The 19,060-nt window shown below is 41.8% G+C and overlaps 1 protein-coding gene across 1 annotated transcript in view; it reads left to right on the plus strand.

The window, feature by feature from the left end:
• Positions 1-490: 490 nt before the first annotated feature.
• Positions 491-19,060, plus strand: part of LOC147750549 (V-type proton ATPase subunit S1-like) — a 335,890-nt gene continuing 317,320 nt past the window's right edge. The window contains exon 1 of the mRNA XM_086966826.1: positions 491-807. Coding sequence (XP_086822952.1) covers positions 695-807 — 113 coding nt within the window. The 5' untranslated portion in view covers positions 491-694. The remainder of the gene's footprint in view (positions 808-19,060) is intronic.

The following is a 19,060-nucleotide window of genomic DNA, read 5'->3' on the forward strand; positions in this document are numbered from 1 at the left end:
TTTGGGGGTGCCAGAGGGTGTCAAAGTGACACCCCCTGCACCCTTGTGCAATTCGGTATTTACCGATTATACCGAATCGGTAATGTCCATTCATTCCTATGGGCTTCAAAGCCCATAGGAATGAATGGGCATTACCGATTCGGTATTTACCGAATCGGTAAATACCGAATTCTTCCGATTCGGTATTCCAGCACATCTGGAATACCTACTGGTCGGACCCATTGATTTACCGATTTTAAATTACCGAATCGGTAAAATTCGGTAATTTAAAATCGGTAAATCCTTCCTACCTACATCTGGCCCCAAGTCACTTGAAGAAAGCAGGACAGAACTGCAAATAAATACCACTTTGAAACTGCAGCTGAGAATACATGACTTTCCCTTCTTTATTTCTCAGGGTAGAGTGCAGAAACCACTCCTCAGAGGGTGTGGGGAGCCAGCTCAGGTGCAGTGAGCACTTTGTTGATGGGACAGGGGCATCTCAGCGGACAGAACTGGATAGATCCTCCCCGTTAACAGAGCTGCGCGGTAAAAGCAAGCTCCGTGTTTACAATAAACAGAGGCGCAGAGGCTGGCTGGAGCCAGGCCGCGTGGGCCCTGGTGGGAAACAACCTGCTCGCGCGCCCTTCAGCGTGTCCTGCCTCCCAGGTCTGCGCTGAGGGCTCAGTCCGTGCTCAGGCCTCGATCCGCAGACATGCTGCTCGACCCTACTGCTGCCCTCTGCTCCCTGCTCCTGCTCCTCGGGTTCCTGCCTCTAGGCGCCGTGGCTGAGGACCACGTGCCCGTGCTGCTATGGTCCACCCGGAGGTAGGTGAAACGAACTTATTCAAACGGCTTTTACGGCATATACACCTTCAACAGAGGGCTATTCATCGACGTACTCTCTTATTAAAGTTTTGTTCAGCTCTAAAGAGATTTGGGTAGTACTACGGCTGTGCAACCAATACTCCTCATAATTTACAATTCATGCAGCGCTTTTATTCAAGCGCTATGTTTGGAAAATATTGCGTATACAAATATTAATACCCAAACGAAATTAGTAGTCATTTTACTGAACACAGACGATGAAAGAATGAGTAGCTCGCATCTTTACTGTCTTCTTTCAACGTCGATCATCCTAAATCATCGGCGTGCGCGCATAATTAGGCAGAACGTTTATTTAACGCAAATCCATTGGAAACGGTTGCCTTTTCCCACGTCATCTACTCTGGGTGGATACTCCCAATGCTGGGAGCCGCACATCCGACTACGTCCCGTGACCGGGCGCGGCGCTGGGCCCACTGCGGGATGTCCTTGTGCCCCATATTACAAGTGCAGTCAGGCGCCACGCAGTCCGCAGCTTCCGCCCTAGGCACTGCACAGCCGCCTGCAGACGCCCCTTTATGTCCATTGTTAGTAATGCGTGGATGCCAGACCACCCCTGGGCCCTGGCATGAGCACACCAGGGGTTGTCCCATATTACAAGTGCAGTCCAGGACAGGGTGCACACATGACTTGAGCCCCCGCCCCCCACCCCCCTCGGACACCTTTCAGGGCTGAATAGGCCGAGGACCCCTCAGCTCATCCAATTCTTTAAAGCGGCCCCTGGCCCCGGCCTGACGAGGTCCTAAATTGCGCACTATATTAGAACTGCAGTCCTTGGCGACGAGTGTTCATTTTGTAAAATAATAAGTTCCAGGTCCAAAGTATTTCTCAGAAGCCTGGAGCTGGCGTTAAATAATAGTGGTAAAATGAACATCAAGGACGGTAGACTTCTTGACTCCGACTCACGCTTCTTTAATCCACCACAGCCACTCTCTTCCCTCACACAGCCACTCTCTGCCCCACCTCAGCCTCTCCCTGACCCTTATTCTCACTCTCACAGGTTCCTTTTCATCCTTGCTTTCTCCCTTTGTCACGTTTTCCCGTCTTTCTCTTTCTCCTACCCCCCCCCCCCCCCCATTCGTGTTTTTTCTCTTTCTTCTTCACCGTCTCATGGAAAAAAAGTACGTGCTGGTCTGAAAAATGAGTGCTAGTGGACCCTACCTGCAACCACTGGCTCAAATGAAGCACTCTACCACAACCTTGTGCGACAAAGGATGGCCCTCGACTCTGGGCTCCTGGGTGCCACGGAGCCTCCCGTTCGTTCATCCACGCAGGTTTTTTTCCTCAGAGCACCGTCTACTAAGGTCTTGTGCGTCTTCAGGCTTGCTGCACACACTGTAAGCTAGCTCATTCGCCCACATGTGTCCATGTTGTACTGAAGTGACAACGCACCAGGCGGTCTGTGTAAGGAGCACATTGGATTGCAAGAGCCATCACACAGCTGTACCAAGTCCAGGCACCAAGGGCCTGATTCACAAAAGTAATCTGAGACAAAATCCTAACTTTACGACTATTCACAAAAGGCATTTAGGAGTAGTAAAGTTAGGATTCCTACACATGCCACTTTTGAAAAGAACATTTCCAGCAGGCCCTCAAGTTAAATATATGTGGGTCCACAGGGTTCGGAAGTTTGCATGTCTGAATATTAACAGCAGACATATTTCTCAGATATTGTTTCCTAAATATGTTTTTCCAAAAATAGAGTAGATAGATGTTCTAATATTAACTTGAATGAGCTATATTTCTGGCCTCCCTACAATATGTTAACCTATAGACGAGGCACATAACTCATTAGGGAGGTTGGTCACGCATTTCTTTGTCGCTCTGACTTTTATCTTGGATTCCAAATCACGTCTTAATTCTTTAAGGTTCTTCATGTTTTTTTTTCAAAGAAAGTGCTCTAAGATTTGTTGGCATCATTTATGGCATTCAAGCTTCTACACCTCATCTGTTTTTTTTTGGGTCTCCAGCTAAATGAAGAAAACGGCAATGAGCAAGATGTGTTTTGCTTTGTAGATTTGTTAGGTGCCATTGGCTGACATCAAGAAGAAGGCCTTGAGTGGAAGCTCCCTTTCTTTGTCTCAGTCCAATCTTTCTCTGTTTGCTAATGGTCTGGATGAAGTAGACTGCACAATATCCCCCGGCAGGCCGTTGTGTCTGCCATACTGCACGTATTTCTTTACTAATGCTTAAGGCTTCCTATTCGAATTTCCCCAAGATTGTTGCAAATAAAAGAAGCAATGACATAGCCAATAGGTTTAGCTATTTTTTAAGATTCAATGGCATTCACATTTTCTTGCCCTTTAGAAGCTTCAATTGGCAATTTCCTCGTACAGAGTGAAGTAATTTTTACAGTTTCTATAGCTCCCCCAGTTAGGCACAAGTGCGTTCTTATCTGGCTGCAGTACAGTATTATTATACTAGAAGTCATATTGGCACAATTTACAAACAAAACCTCCAGCTCAGGGCAGGTGCAATATATAGGTACTGCAGATATAGAGGTAGGTTTAAAATGGTAGGTATGGCGTATGTATTAGATTAGGTATGAAAGAGGGGCATGGTAGTCTAGATATAATGGGTTGGTATGTCATTTATTGTAGTAATGGTAGGTAACTATGGTATATATGGTAGATAGGTAAGTAGGCATGCTAGGTAAGTAGATATAGTAGGTAGGTTTGGTATGTTTGTTACATAGGTGTCATAGGTTAGGTATGTCATGTTGACTATAGTAGGTAGATTAGATGGTATAGATTAGGTATGGAAAGTATCATAGGTTGAGTACTTTAGGAAAAGTCTATTAAGTATGGGAGCTACAGTATGTTAGATCTGGTAGGTTAGGTATAGTAGCTAATTATGGCAGGTATGCACGGTAGGTATTTAAGGTTAATTATAGTATGCTACGTAGATTACATATGATAGGATATGACATTGTGTCTGCTATTTGAAAGTTTTTTAAGCTTTCCAATCATAGCATTCTTTATGAGAAGCACATGCACTAACTATAATCAATAAAGCACACTTCGGGGCATATTTACAGTACAGGTGTGACGGAGCGTGGCGTTAGCCTTCTTGGCTTAAAGACTTGCTCCGCCACTTCTGAGATGCAGGGCTGCACTGTAATTATAACAATATCGCGCAGCCCTACATTTCCCTCTGGACGGGCGCTAAATGTAGCTGCCTAGCGCCAACGCAGGCACCCATGCACCATAGTACAAGGGCGTCTGCAATGCAGGGGAAGATTGTTTATGTGTACATTCCTGCACATAAACTATCTGAAATGGCGTTTTGTAACTTAATGCAGCACACATAGAAGTTGCAAAATGTAATATTTTTTAAAAGATTGTTTATGTGCAGGAAGAGACACCTTCCTGCACATAAAAAAATCAATGGAGTTTTGCTGTTTCTATGTGTGCTGCACAATGCCGCACACATGGAAACAGCAAAAATTAGGAGAAATTAACCATTTTTCCTCGTTGTGCCAAGGTAAGACCATGTTATTCCTGGTCTTAATTTTGGCGCTGCCCCATATTTACACCACCTTTGTAAATATGAGGCAGTGTCAAGACAAAATCAATGGGTGTTGCAGTGGAACACCCACCGCAACATCCATTGCCCTCCCCGTTCACATTAAGTATAGCGTGAAAGGGTGGCTTATTCACAAGCTGTCTCGTAAATAAGGTGAAGCCCCTATCACCACCACAACGTCGTGAAAAATGATGTTGTGCTGTCAATAGAGGCTTGTAAATATGGCCATATGTTTCTCAAAGATAAATCATTTACTTTATTTAATGTTAACTTGATTATGGTTGTTGATCCAATTCACAACATAAAATAAAAAATAAAAAATCTATTCCTGCAAGTAAAAAAAAAAGGTAATACATATAGGGGCCTGATGTACTAAGGCTTTTAGCGGTCGCTAAGGGTCTGATAATTGGACCCCTTGCAACTGCAAAATTGCCTTTTTTATGTACCAAACACAATTTGCGATTCAGTATTTTGTTACTGAGTCATAATTTGAGTTTGCGACTACAAACCGAATCAGTATTTGAAAGGGCATATTTAGGGTGCCCCTTTCAAATAGTGGTTTGGAATGGGATGTATTAATGTTTTGTTACTGAAATACAGTGGCAAAACATTAATATTTTACCAGCTAAGCCAAAGTAATGATAACCCATTCGCAAACAGGAAGGGGATCCCAAGCTGACTCTTTATCCTCTGCAAATGTTGACAAAAACAATTTTAAAAGTAGGGGCAGTGTTCCCATGGACCACTGCCTAGTCTTAAAAAAAAATTCTAAAACTTTTCATTTTCTTTATAGATGTATCTGTTTTTCTTTAATGAAAATGAGCCGCAATTTTTTTTTAATAAAGATTGCTTTATGGGGCTGTGGCAACTGCCTGAGCAACATGTCTGCCTAGTCCAGTAGCTCCAAGATAACTATCTCCTCTATCGGGCATTGCTCCTCACCACACCACCTCATCTAGTGCCACACATGGATCATGGGAGGTGAAGCGCTTCTGCACCTATAATGAGTGGAAGCGTCTCCAAAAAGTGATGTTCAATGAATGAATAAGAATTTTTGTACAGCGCTACTGTCACTCATAATTGAGCATCCTGGCGCTGTGCTGGTAGACTTAAAAGCTCTGAAAAGTAAGAGTTTAAAAATAATTATTTTATGGCTACTACACTAAAGACCCAGTCCTACGAAGGACAGGTTTTCTTACCCTGTGTACAAAGCTCCAATACCTATCGAACACCTTCAATTTGATTGGCCCATCATGCTTAAAGATCATCAAAGCAGGGGCGTAACACAGGCCCCCGCAGCACCCGCAGTGCGGGGAGGCCCCTGAGCTGCAGGGGGCTCCCTCATCACTGTATTCAAGCCAGAGAGCTCTGGATTAAATCCGGAGCAGGCCCCTCTGTGTACCTTGCAATGGGGCTGCTTCAACTTTCGATTCGCCACTGCATCGAAGTAAGAATCTACAGTGAACCTGACGATCTTCAAGCTTTCCTCTCCACTTTAAATTATACAGAGATGATTCACTAGCTGATCCTTCTTCTCAATGAGGCTTATGATTGTTTGTTTATCTTTGACACTGACTTCCTCACCACGTTCAACCACTTCTCACTAACAAGAGAAGTCCTTCTCCCATTTTTGTAATCTGTGTTTAAGACATTATACTGCATGGAAGACTTTTACAGCACATTGTCCCGGTACCTCTCAATACATAAGTAATGTCTCCAATTGGCCTTCTGGTACTTTATGATTTTATACTCGTGCCAATTTTGAGTTCAGCCAGGACTTGTGTAAAGGCATATATATCATAATGGCACCATTATCCATCTTTACATACCAGGTTTACATCTTATCAAGGCAAGATTTTACACCATACAGTTTACTTTTAATGCTTAATAATGTCTACACAATAGTTATGTATGTTCAAGTTCGCTCACAGAGGTCAGCTCGTGGCGCTCTTCTCTCTGTATGTACTTACTATGGGGTGCGTTTGAGAGAACCCCTGCTCTCGGGGGAGGGTTTAGTGTGGGTGGTTGGGAGGGTTATTTTGTTGCATTAGGCTCTCTTTTTTTACTCCTGTCTTTTCTTTTCTCAACTTCCGTTGCTTCGTCGGCTCACCATTGCATTACCTTTTAATGGCACTTCTCAGAGCCCACTATAATCACCCATAACGTCCTCTTCAAACGTATAGAAAAAAACGATTCTCTCCGTAAACACTAAGGGTTTTGACCACCCAAATAAAAGGAAAACAATAATAATGGATTGCTGTTATAGACTCAGGTGAGATTTTTTCTTGTTGCAGAAGGCTAGATTGAATTTCAGTGACTCCTTGAAATTTAATTATCCCTAGATTATGGGCCATTTTAGCTCACCAACGCAACACAAAAAAATAGCGTATAACCTTGATATAAAAACATGCAAACACTGGTTCGACCCATATCCTACAAGATAAACTGGCAAGATGGCTAATAATTTCAGCCAAAAAAAGACAACAAATAATTTTATATAATTACCAAGTATGCTACTAATAACGATGATACTGTTTTCTGGTCCTAGCTCAATAAAACGATCTCTGGCCTACCACTAACCATGGGCATTATCTTCAGAGCAGACTTCAATCTTCCTCTTGATGGCCACCTAGCTAGGATCTTTAAGGCAAATTCAGACCCAACAAGGCTCATCCCCAGCTAACTCACCTTTGCTAATCACATAACCTGTCTGATGCCTGGGGCATTCTCAACCAGAAGGGCAATGATTACACTTTTTACTCTCATAACTAATTTTCCAATATAGAATATATCCTAGTTTACGCCAATCTCCTCAAATTATCCTCTAATAAAAAATGGAACCAATCCTCATTTCAAATTATGCTTGAATCTGACTCAACATTGAATTGGGCGATACCTCCCCCCACCAAACATTGGCGGATGAATTACATTCTCGTAGATTATATTGAATAAAAAAATGGAACTGCAAAAATATATCAAAAATTAAATTCCAGAGAACAGTTTAACAAGTACCCTACAAGAATTATTCTAGAATGTGGTTAAAGCTTGCACCAGAGGCTCCGGGGTGAACCTCATAGCTGCTTAAAACGATAAAATCTTAGGTGATCTAGAATCAAGAATCAAAAACTTAGAATTCAAACAACTTAACCATACTAAGGGTTCATACTCCCTCCCTGAGATAGAAAACCTTATATACAAATATAATAAGATACTAAGTGACAAGGCACACAATTGGATTGCTGACAAAAGTGCAGAGAAAGCCCTTCAAGAGAAGAAGGAAGGGCACTACCTAGCCAACAACCAAAAATTTAGAAAAAAGAAAATTACCATACCTTTGATAAAAGTAAATCATAAACAAACTGAACCTCACCAAAGAACATTTTGGATGCCTTTTAAGTTTTCTATAGTAAATTACATGCCTCTGCAACACAAATCAGAAGACTATGGGCTGTTACTTAGTAGACCGATCTTCCTTCCCTTGATGAATCATCTAAAAGGTCCTAAATAATCCCATCTGTTAATCTGAAGTGCTAAAAGCTATTCACAATTTAAAAATTAGGAAGGCCCGAGCCTAGATGGTTTCACCAGTAAATTCTACAAAGAATTATCTCACCCTTAAGGCCCCTTCATCGCCCATGTAGACAATTCTCAAATACAGGTAAAATTTAAGTTACTGTCTCCAGCACTACAATTGTAGTGATATCAAAAGAAGGGAAATACCCCCTTGACATTAAAAAGTACTACCCAGTCACCCAAATAAATACAGTGTACACATTAGATGTCAAAATACTTGTTAACAGACTGGAAAAAACTTTAAATCTCCTGATACACCCGGCACAAAAGGGATTTCTCAAGAGAAGACTGTTTTGCAACAACGTTAGGACTTACATCCATGAGTTCGAGAAAGCCAAATCATTAAACTCACTCTCTGCTGCTATTGCCTTAGATAAAGCCTAGAATAGGGTCTCATGGAAATGTTTCACAGTATCCTGCTCAAATTCAACCTTGCAGATGCCTGCATCAGAATGTCATTAGCCCCTTACTCAATTCTGGTTGCTTCTGTCAGAATTAACCGTCTTGTTTCGAGCCCTTTTAAACTACGAAAGGGTACTAGACAAGGGTGCCCTCTCCCCTCTTGCTTCAACTCTCTATTGAACCCCTGCTCATTTCCATCAGGACCAAATCTGAAATTAATAGGATTTGCTTTCTTTCTGGCACAGAGAAGGTGTCTGCATATGCAGACAATGTCTTGCTTTTCTCAGAAGGAGCAGATTTAGCCCATCTCCACATCATGGATGTGATTCAGGAATAGTCAAAGAAATTGGGTTATTATCTCAATAAAGATAAAACCGAAGTATTTCAACTTAGTGTGCACTGCACTTATTCCATCCTACAAAAATAAAGGCTTAAAGTGGCAAAATCCCTCCAAAAATTCAAATGCATATAATTTGGTAAAGACCTATCTGAAACCTTATTTCTGAATGAAAAGAAAACAATTGACAGAGTCAATGGACTACTAACACAAATAAAATGGTGATCATCCCACTCATCAACTTCCCAGCAAGCATGCTCCCCACACATTTTTGTTCTCCTTCTTCAGCACTGTTGATAGACTGATTTCACAATTCTTATGGAAAGAAAAATACTGAGGATATCTCTTCTTAAACACAGACTAGATAAAAATGAAGTTGGAACTAAGGGGCATATTATCAAGCACAGCGTCAACATTATCGCCGCTTTAGCAGCAGAAAACCTCAGCTAAAACGGCGATAATGGGCTTGATAATATGCCGTAGAGAATTCCCATAGAAGCCCATGTTCACACCATAACATGGGCTTCTATGGGAATTCACAAGGGCATATTATCAAGCCCATTATCGCTGCTTTAGCAGCAGTTTTCTACCGCTAAAGCGGTGATAATGTTAACGCCGTTTCTTGATAATATGCCCCTAAGTTCTCTGACTATTCCAAATACCAATCAGTTTTTCTGTCTGGACAAAGATTATTGCGGTTCTCCTCAAAAAAGGCAGGGGTTCAGATCTGGTTCCATACAGAGAGTGGCCTACTCACTCCACTCCCCTCTGTGCACTACTCACTACTCAGAAACCGTACTTACTAGACATTAAACATTACAATATGATTCTACACATCATGCTTGATGCCTCAAGTTTGGTAGAATGTAAAGTCCAATTTAAAACTTCTAAATCTTCTTTTGCCTCCCTCTGGCATGACAGATATAATAAAATCAATAATCACTCTTTATGCTGGGAAAGCTGATCCTCCAGTGGCATCAATATTGTCAAAGACCATGGATCTAGAGTGGGCTCTAAATCTTTCGCAGGTCTCCAAACTCACTACAGTTTTTCTGACCTGTTACTAAAACTTAAAGTAGGGATAGGGACACTGGATGTTATTCCTAGCCTGACCTCCCAGGACTGCTCCTAATACTCAACAAAACAGCCCACTTCGCTCAAACAATGTGTATGTTTCTCTATATTTCTAAACCGTGCCTTACACGGAAAGCAATATCTTGTTGGAACACTCTTCCAGTCAACCACTTGGGCTTCCAAATTCCTCTTCCTGCCCATATGAAAATATGGAACTCCCTATTGCGATGCAAACTCTCACCAACCCTAGCCCAAACTAGATTGCAGTCTCTTCACAATGCCTTTTGGACTCCAATGAAACTATTTAAGTTAGGCCTCAGTGAATCCACTCTTTTCTAGGATTGCCACTTAAAACCAGGTGACGCCTCCCATATGTTATTCAATTGTAAATATATACTCCCCTTATGGGCTCAAATACAAAACTTCATCCACGAGATCTCCAAACTCCACATTTCACTCTATCCATGAATGGCTCTGCTAGGCATCTTTGTAGCACCCCGCATGCCTCCATTCCCACAAAATGATCTCCTCCTCATGGATTGGTGTCACTACAACGCATGCTTTTACATCGCATGCCTTTACAACGCGGTTTTTACCACGCAGTCCAATACAACGCATAATGCTTTTAGGCGCTGGATAGTGAATTATTTAATTTACTATTCCAACTCCAGTCCCCGTGGATAGCAGGGAAGGTGTTGGATAGTAAATTAAATATATTCCCTATTCTAGAGCGCCCCCCAGCACAATGCGTTGTAATGGTATGCATTGTAATGGTTGCGATGTAATGGTAGTGCGTTGTAAAAAATGCGTTGTAAGTGATGTTCCCCCCTCCTCATCGACCTCATGCTGGTTTTGGGTGCAAAACCAATAATATTGGAATGGAAAAGTTCCCCAAACATCTCGTGCCACTCTTGGTGGAGATGGTTATTCTTCACTAGGATCGCTAACAATCTTTTTTCCGTAGGTCTCACAACCTAATCTCTTCCAGAGAGTTGTGGGATTTTATTGACTTATGTCTACAGAAGAAGAACCTCCAGATCCCCTCTATAACACCTATACATATTATCACATGTACTTCCCAAAACCACTCACTTCATGGTACTGCCTAAAATAAATCTTTCAAATACTACCAGTTCGGCTTGAGCCAACTGAGTCCTCATCTCCTTCCTCTTTTCCTCCTATATGGTCTCTTATTATAATTACTCTCTAGTTTTCTTTCCTCTATTCTTTTCCTCCTCTCCTAGCTCAATTAAAAAATTCTCCTTCAGTTACTATAGTTCTTGCAATCCATATTTCTCCAATGTAATCCCTTACTCATTGCTTATTAGTGTTTATGCAACCTTTCTGCCTCTTTTCAGTCATATGTCCCTACCATCAAACATGGATTTCTTATCTGGAATTTCTGAACCAAATATGGATATGATGCTTTCTGTGCCCATACTATGATGTTATTCTATTAATAAAAATGTCTGAAACAAAAAAAGATGGCTTCTTTTAAAAGCAATCCCAGACATGGCGGTCTGCTGCCCCTGAAGGGCCACCATCCATGTGATGGCAGCGAATTGTAGTGGGTCACAATGTGAGACATACCTCACTAATATACATAAGGTAGGTCAAATTGCGATCCATTATGATTTGATATTTTGTGAACCGACCTAATAGTACATAGGGCAAATTTTAAAAAATACCACACTGCACTAGCAGTCTTAAGCTGCAACAAGAAGTTGATATGTAATCAAGACAGAAGGTGACGTTTGCACTGAAAGTGCTGAACTAAAAGGGCATGCAGATCCAAAGAATGCCGACTAGATGCATTTGACAAAATGGCAGTTTACTTGTTCAATATTTAAGAGTGCCTGCGTACGTCTTCACTTTTTGAACAAGAAAATATGGAAATCCAACATTGTTATCATGGCAACAAGGCAAAATAAATGAATTCTGAATAGTACTGTGCCTTTATTTTATGGTAGGCGTAGGCAGCAAGACAAAAACAAGCAAAACAATAATTCAGAACTTTACATTTTGTTATGACAACAAAATAAGTGCTTCAAGGAGCACACAAGGATCTCACATTCAAGTTACATGTCATGTTGCATCTTCTCTTGATCAAAAGGACTCCTTGATCTCATCACCAAAATCTAACGGCAACACAAAAAGGACAATGTAACCATCCTCAAATCGCAATGGCTTGATGGACCACCTATCCATCCAAGCAATGGCAAATCATGAAAGCACATGAAATCCAATGACCTAAGAGGGCAAAACTGTACGCACTCTCTCTATACCAAGGGGGATATTTACTTCTTCTGGCACATCTCTGCAAATCAGCAGGGATGCGCCAGAACAGATGCGTCACGTAATCCCCCCCTTGCGCCACCACAGATGCATTGCATTTACAACGCGGGGCACTATGGTGCAAGGAGGGGCAGATGCGTGACGCATCTTGAGGCGCACGGCGGCGCAATGCTGGAGTCGCGTCGCAAGCGCAACGCAACTCCTGTAATGCACAGGGGCCGCCCATACTGAACATGTTGACTCACTCCTTACGCCTGCTTCAAGCAGGCGTAAGGATTTGACGCAGCAGCGTAGTAAAACTGACTCAGTGAAATCTTGCAGATTTCACTGCGTCTGTTTTTCGTTGCTTTCCTGCGAGGGAGCGCGCACCCTTTGACAGAACGCCCACAGGAAACCTGACGCAGGTTTCATGTGGCGCAGGGCTTTACAACGTGACACATCTGCCCAGATGCGTCACATTGTTCATAAGTCGCAACGTGGCGCATGGTTTATGCCGCCGCTGCGTCACAAAAGTGACGCAACGTCACGGCAGCGTAAAAGTGTCGCAAGGGGCTTGTAAATCTGCCCCTTAGTATTCATGGACCTATGACATGAGCTCTCCCAACCTGACCTTTCTCTCCAGGTTCCTTATTATTCTAATTACAAAGTCATACTTTTTTTAGCAATCCCACCATAACAACCAAGAAAACCATGTTTTTTGGACATCTGCTCCTCAGCATAATTGTTTTTGTCATTATGAGGCTAATGGAATATAAGCTGTAATTTACCTTTAGAGGATGACGATTCTGTGAATGCAGAACCTTAGCACATAGTATGAGTTTGATACTGTGTGTCATGTGATTTATTGAAAACCCGACAAGTCACAAATTTTCCTTTGGTAGTGATGCCAGCAGTAGGTGAGTATATTTTCCTATTTTTCAATACTACATTTGATTTTGAAATTGAGGTATAAGGATAGATTCAGAAATTCCACTTTACTTTGTACACGGCAGGGGGGTACTTACAAGTGACGCTGGTCTACCTTTCAGAGCCCTCATGTCAGTTGTCAATTTGTATCTCTTGACAAGCAGGTAGTCGGAGAATCCCATTCCTTGCAACCTTTCTGGTCTGGTAGTAGACTGGCAGGAAGGGTTTAAGTGTTAATCTTTTAGGAGACCAGTGTAATGCCACAAGGAGGACAATGGGCGGAGATGCCATGTCGCAAAGAGTAGACTTGAACCCTACATCCAAACATCCATCTTCCTTAAAGACGAAAAATCATCTGGGTTCCTCCACAAACTCAATGACAGGAGATAACCTACACTGTAATATGTTATTGTCAGACATCAGTTACATAAATGTTTTGTTACAGGTGACTAATGATTTCATACTAATTCTGTAATGAGAAAATTAGAGACAGGTTTTTTAAACAGGGATTTCACGCCTCTATATATTGTAAATGTCTAACATACTTCTGATATTTACAATTGTTACAAACTGCTGGTGGTATTATCTGATTTGATAATGCTTAATTTAGAGACAACAGCAGAATAAAAGGCTGAGATGGCCTTGCAGTATATCAACTTGTGATCTGCAGATCATATTCACTGGTGAGCTTTTAACTCATTGAAACACGTGTTCATACAGGGATCAAATGTTTGCCCTAAAGTCGTTATGACGGCCTTTGTCGAAACCCCTTTGAGAGGGCCACGGGGCATGCAGGTATCACTGGGCCAAACCGTGGAGGTTGAGGCTTTTCTGATGTCTTGGGGCCCAACCTACTATGGATCCTGAGCAAATGAGCCAGTACCACATCAGCCTGTGACTCGCACTGGTAGATGTGAACAAGCATTCTAAGCATCCCTCGAGGGGGAAGGTGTGGATACAGATTAGTGAACACAGCTCATAGCTTAAAGAGCATGCTGCAGAAGCAATACATCAATTTCCAGTTGTAAGAAGCTGATTTTTTATATGGTATGCCATAAAGAGGTATGCCGGGCAAACAGTCCAAGTATTCCCTTACTAGTGGACAGGGGCTTGTGTGGTCGAGCAGCCCAGGCTTATCAGAGTGGAGTGTTAGCCATCTGCACATAAACACAATAGTCAATGAATGATACACATAACTCAATAAGGAGATCCACACCAATTTATACAAATAACACATTTTTGTATAACTTTAGGTGCCAAGATCATCCAAATAAGGTATGCGTTTTTTAAAATTGCAGAGGAGGTTTGAAGTAAACAGGTTTTTGATACTTTAAATTGTAATTGAAGCACTTTGCAGCAATGTTAACTTAAGAAGAAAACATACACCGCATACAGTCCCTTAACACCGACTTATGGGACCCTTCCCAGGGCCTTCAGATGAGTATGAGGCAAGGTCCAAGGCAACACAAACAGGTTATCTCGGGAGGCACTGATGCGTACAGGTGCAGAGGTGTGTTTTTCAGCGTTGGGTGATTTTCTTTTTTTTAAGTTTGAATTTATTGAAGATTAAAGAAGCAAAGGCAGAAAGTGAAAAAACAATAAAAATTACAGTCAATTGATAGTAATCTCACATATCAAAATACTAAAGCAAACATAAAAAGCATTAGGAGTAAATGAAGATAATAATAAATATATAATATATAGAGAATATTAAATATTAATAGCGATAGTAAAAGGCATTGAAAGAAAATCATGGTGGTTTACGAACTTCAACATCGTTAACTTGAGATGACTGGGGCGAGGAAGCAACCGAGGATAAGTAAGTAGTTAGAGGTGTCGCGTTCTAATCTAGGACCCCGATCAATACTGTGACCTTATGCCCCTATACAGCTATAATCCATTTGTACCCCTATAATGGCATAAACGATCAAAAGTGATATTTCAGAAACTCGTCTCTGGCCTAACACGATCAGAGCCACATTTCAGAATCACTTCCTCTGCAGCTCATTAGAGCAAATGACACAGCAGAAGCCAAAACCTAAGATTCCTAGATTACACTCTGAGTTCTTCAACAAGATAAAAACTCAGCAACCTGGGAAAGCCCCGCTTGCTATGTTTTGATTAGTAATAGAACTCTAATGAGCACTGAGAGACGATCACTTCCTAGTGACATCTTTATTGACGTCTTATGTCCAAAAACTTACGTCAAACAAGGCACCTTTCAGGTATAAATATTACCAACGTTGCCTTAAGCAAACGCTGCCTCAACGACATCGATGATAGCGATGGTGTGGTGAACATAGGAGCAGAACAGCTGTCCCCTGCAGAGCCCAGCAGATGCAAGCTGCCCACGGATGCTGCCCCTCCTCCTCCTCGACACGCTGAGAGAGACGCTGTCTTTTCTCCTGCCGAGAAAATCCAGCTCCGGCGTTTCCAGCCTACTCTTGCGAGTGACTGGGATATCGAGCCCTGGAAGGAGATACAAGACCTCCAACATTCTATTCCAGAGGTATGGTGTTGACTAAACCCTTAGAGAGAATTCTTGAAGCAAACCTTGGCAAAACCAACTTAACTAAAACTGCTACTTACTTACTCCCTCCCAAGTATTAGGCTTAGGTCAGGTACACTGGGGTAGGCGTAGTTAGAAGCACCAGTTGAGTACGTTAGCTGAATGTATATATGAATGTATATATTTTATTAATTTTAAACCATTGTATGGCTAAGAAACCATATCAATGCTTTTACAGTATTATTTCGCAATCCTCATTTTACTGTACGCACTTTTTATAATAACTAGTCTTGCAATTGTGGCAATTCATTTCTCTTGCACAAGAAGAAAGACTGTTCAATAAATATGACCTTTTTATTGAAAACGCCCGTCTCTCTATTTCTCTGCATCTTGGTGAAAGTAATCTGCACAACTGACTGAGTAAAATAACTGTCTATTGTTTCACACAACTCTAGAGATTGACTCTTATTCTAAGGAGCAAAGTTGTCATGTTTATGCGGTTGTTGGAAAACTGAATACCTTCTTGTCAGTACCAGGGAAGCTGATCACTTCCTATTCAGTCAAGAAAGTTTCCAGTGACCTCTGAGCTAGTTGGTAACAAACCCAATTAAGTTTAGCATAGTCAGTGGAGACCTGGAAGATCCGCACTTCTACGTCCATACTACTGTTTATGTTATTCCAATGCGCAGGGCCTATTGGGAAAATAGGAACTACACTACATGGCGCCCAACGTTTGGTAAGGCGATAAAACTAACGCAAGACGTTAGAGTAACTCAGTCGTGCATTTTTCACACAGACCCCTTTCTACTGTAAATACTCCAATAGACGTCTGGAGTGGGTGAAAGGTTAAAATCCGCCTGAACTTAGTAGGAAGAGATTCCTATGTAAAGCTCTGGTTTATTCAACGTTGAAGGATACAGTGTTCCAAAATATTGTGCACCTAATCTTTGTCTCCTTGGAGACCTGCTCTGCAAACCTTGCATTTTATACAATGCCAGGAGAAAACGGAACCTCTGCACCCGCAGTAAATGCGACTGAGCAGGGTCCCGACGGTACTACTGAACCGGGTGCAATAATCATCCCGGCACATTTAAGAAAATCTATAACGTCAAAACTTATAGAAAATGGACTGACCACACAAGGTGGCACAGTCGTCTTCGTGATAGAGGCACACGAATATCGGCAGGCAGAGGTATTCTATTCTTGGATAAAATTTCCAGTGGCAAGCGCCGCAACACACAAGTTCCACTACTACATAGTAGGGGATCCACCGGAAGAGAACGCTCCTTTTGAGGAGATTGAAATCCCATTAAAATTCCAAGAGCATCTGCTCTGGTTTAAAGGCGCCCTAAAACATAATGATCATATTACCAGGCTCGGTCCACTAGGTAGACCAGGAGCAACGTGGCCGGTTCTAGCCAGCTACACACCACATCCGGACATTGCAAAAACGTCTAGAGAAGAACTTTTAGCACAGCTAAAAACATTAATTAAAATACATAGACAATTAGTCCAATATGTAATGCAGACTGCTACAGTCCAAACAGCTGTTAATGTACCACAACTGACCCCTCATCAGGGGAACACCAATAAAATTACACCACAGAACATACAGTCATGTCTTGGTAAAACACCCATAAAACGGGAACAAATTCCTTTCTGGTTAGCGCAGAAAATTACTCAAATAGAGGCAGTATTTCCGAATACTACCCCTATTGAGAAACACAGGATCCTGACCATCTGCCTTCCAATGGGGGTCGCACCACACGTGGAGGACTGTGACACTTGGGGTACAGTCTTTGCTTCCATTTACACAAAAACACATGGTGTTCCGTCAATGGCGGTAATACCAGATGTGCTAAAACAGATTCAGAATGAATACGGTCCAGAACCTGCTTTAATTCTTGGTATGAAATTACTGAAAGACTTCAAGCAGGTCTCGGCTATATTACTAGCCAATATAAAAGGAGAAGCAGCATCTGTGGCGATCCGCCAGAAGTTGAAGGAAACAGATATAACAGATCAACCAATTGAGCTTGCCAGAATCATAGAAAAATGCTATGAAGAATTAGGTAGAGACAGCTTGGGTGGAAAACCAGTAAAGCCCCAACTGCTCGAAAATCCTGAAAAATGATTTATTAAAAATAATTCAAACACTCCTAAAAAGAGCTGGGATGGAAATAAACAATCCACTCCCAAAGAAAAAGTTTTCCAGTCCAGAGGAAGGTCTCCTCGACGAAGGGAAAGAACTCCGACTCGAGAACACCAGTCTCCCCAGAGGGAGCCCTCTGAGAAAAGATATAACCTTAGAAATAGGGATAATTTGAAGAAGCCTGATAGATATCAAAGTATTGATACACGTCCCTCTCGATCTTTTTCGCAGAAATCGGAAAGAAGAGGACGGTCAGACCCAGGAGAGCAGACCAAGTCCAAAGACAAGGAACCTGCTCAAAGTAAAAAATCTCAATTTCCAATAAAGAAGGTAGCCAGTATTAGAGTAATCGAACATGCCGAGAATACTGAGGACACAGTTGAAAAACGGGGAGTGGGCACAGACAATGCTAGACAGTGCAGCAGAAATCACCATAGCTCGCAAGATCCTGATGAGTCATCTGGAGACAGTGGACACGAATGAATACATTCAAGTAGAAACTGCCGACACCAGAGTTAGCGAGCCCCATAAGATATACGAAATAACACTGCGTATAGAGGGTAATAAGACTAGGAAAATAAGGGGTCTATTTTGGGATAAACTCTCAAAAGGCTATGACATTCTGTTAGCTGAAAAAGATTGGCCCCCAGAGTTTGTCAGGGAGTGCCCTCGTGGCGAAGAAATGATTATGCCTGCCTTCTCGAATCACATTTCGATTCACACTAAATATATATACGCAAGGAAATGGGCAGTAGCCCAGGCACCAGCATTATATAAAATTCATGTAGGATGGGATGAGGACTCTCCTCCTCACAAAATCCAGTTAAAAAGTCAACCGACTGCACAAAGGCAATATCCCATTAAGCAAGAAGCTAAAAAACAGATCAGGGAGATTTTAGATCAACTTGAATACCAGGGGGTGATTGAAACATGCACCTCTCAAATGAACAATCCTTTGTTTCCTGTCTCCAAACCAGACAATTCATATCGTCTAGTTTTGGACTACAGACACCTTAACTCATGTTGCAAAACATTTGCAGTACCGAATTCGCATAGTACTGCACTAATGAATAACATAGTTAGGAAAAAATATAAAACGACATTAGACATATCTAATGGTTTCTTTTGTCAAAATATTGCACCAGAAAGCAGATACTTGACCGCTTTCTCAGTAATGGGGTTGCATAAAATTTTCCGTAGGCTCCCACAGGGATTCAAGAACAGCCCAGGACTATTCTCAGCCAGAGTAACAGAGTTACTACAAATGTATGATGATGAGGCATTATCTTATGTAGATGATATCTATCTCACAGACGACGACTTGGAGACTCACTTGAAAAGAGTGAACACCATTATACTTGGAATCGCAGCAGAGGGTTACAAATTCAACTTTAAAAAGTCTCTAATTGCCCATCTGACAGTA

This window comes from Lissotriton vulgaris, chromosome 1_1, assembly GCF_964263255.1.
Source record: "Lissotriton vulgaris chromosome 1_1, aLisVul1.2, whole genome shotgun sequence".
NCBI classification, from domain to species: Eukaryota; Metazoa; Chordata; class Amphibia; order Caudata; family Salamandridae; genus Lissotriton; species Lissotriton vulgaris.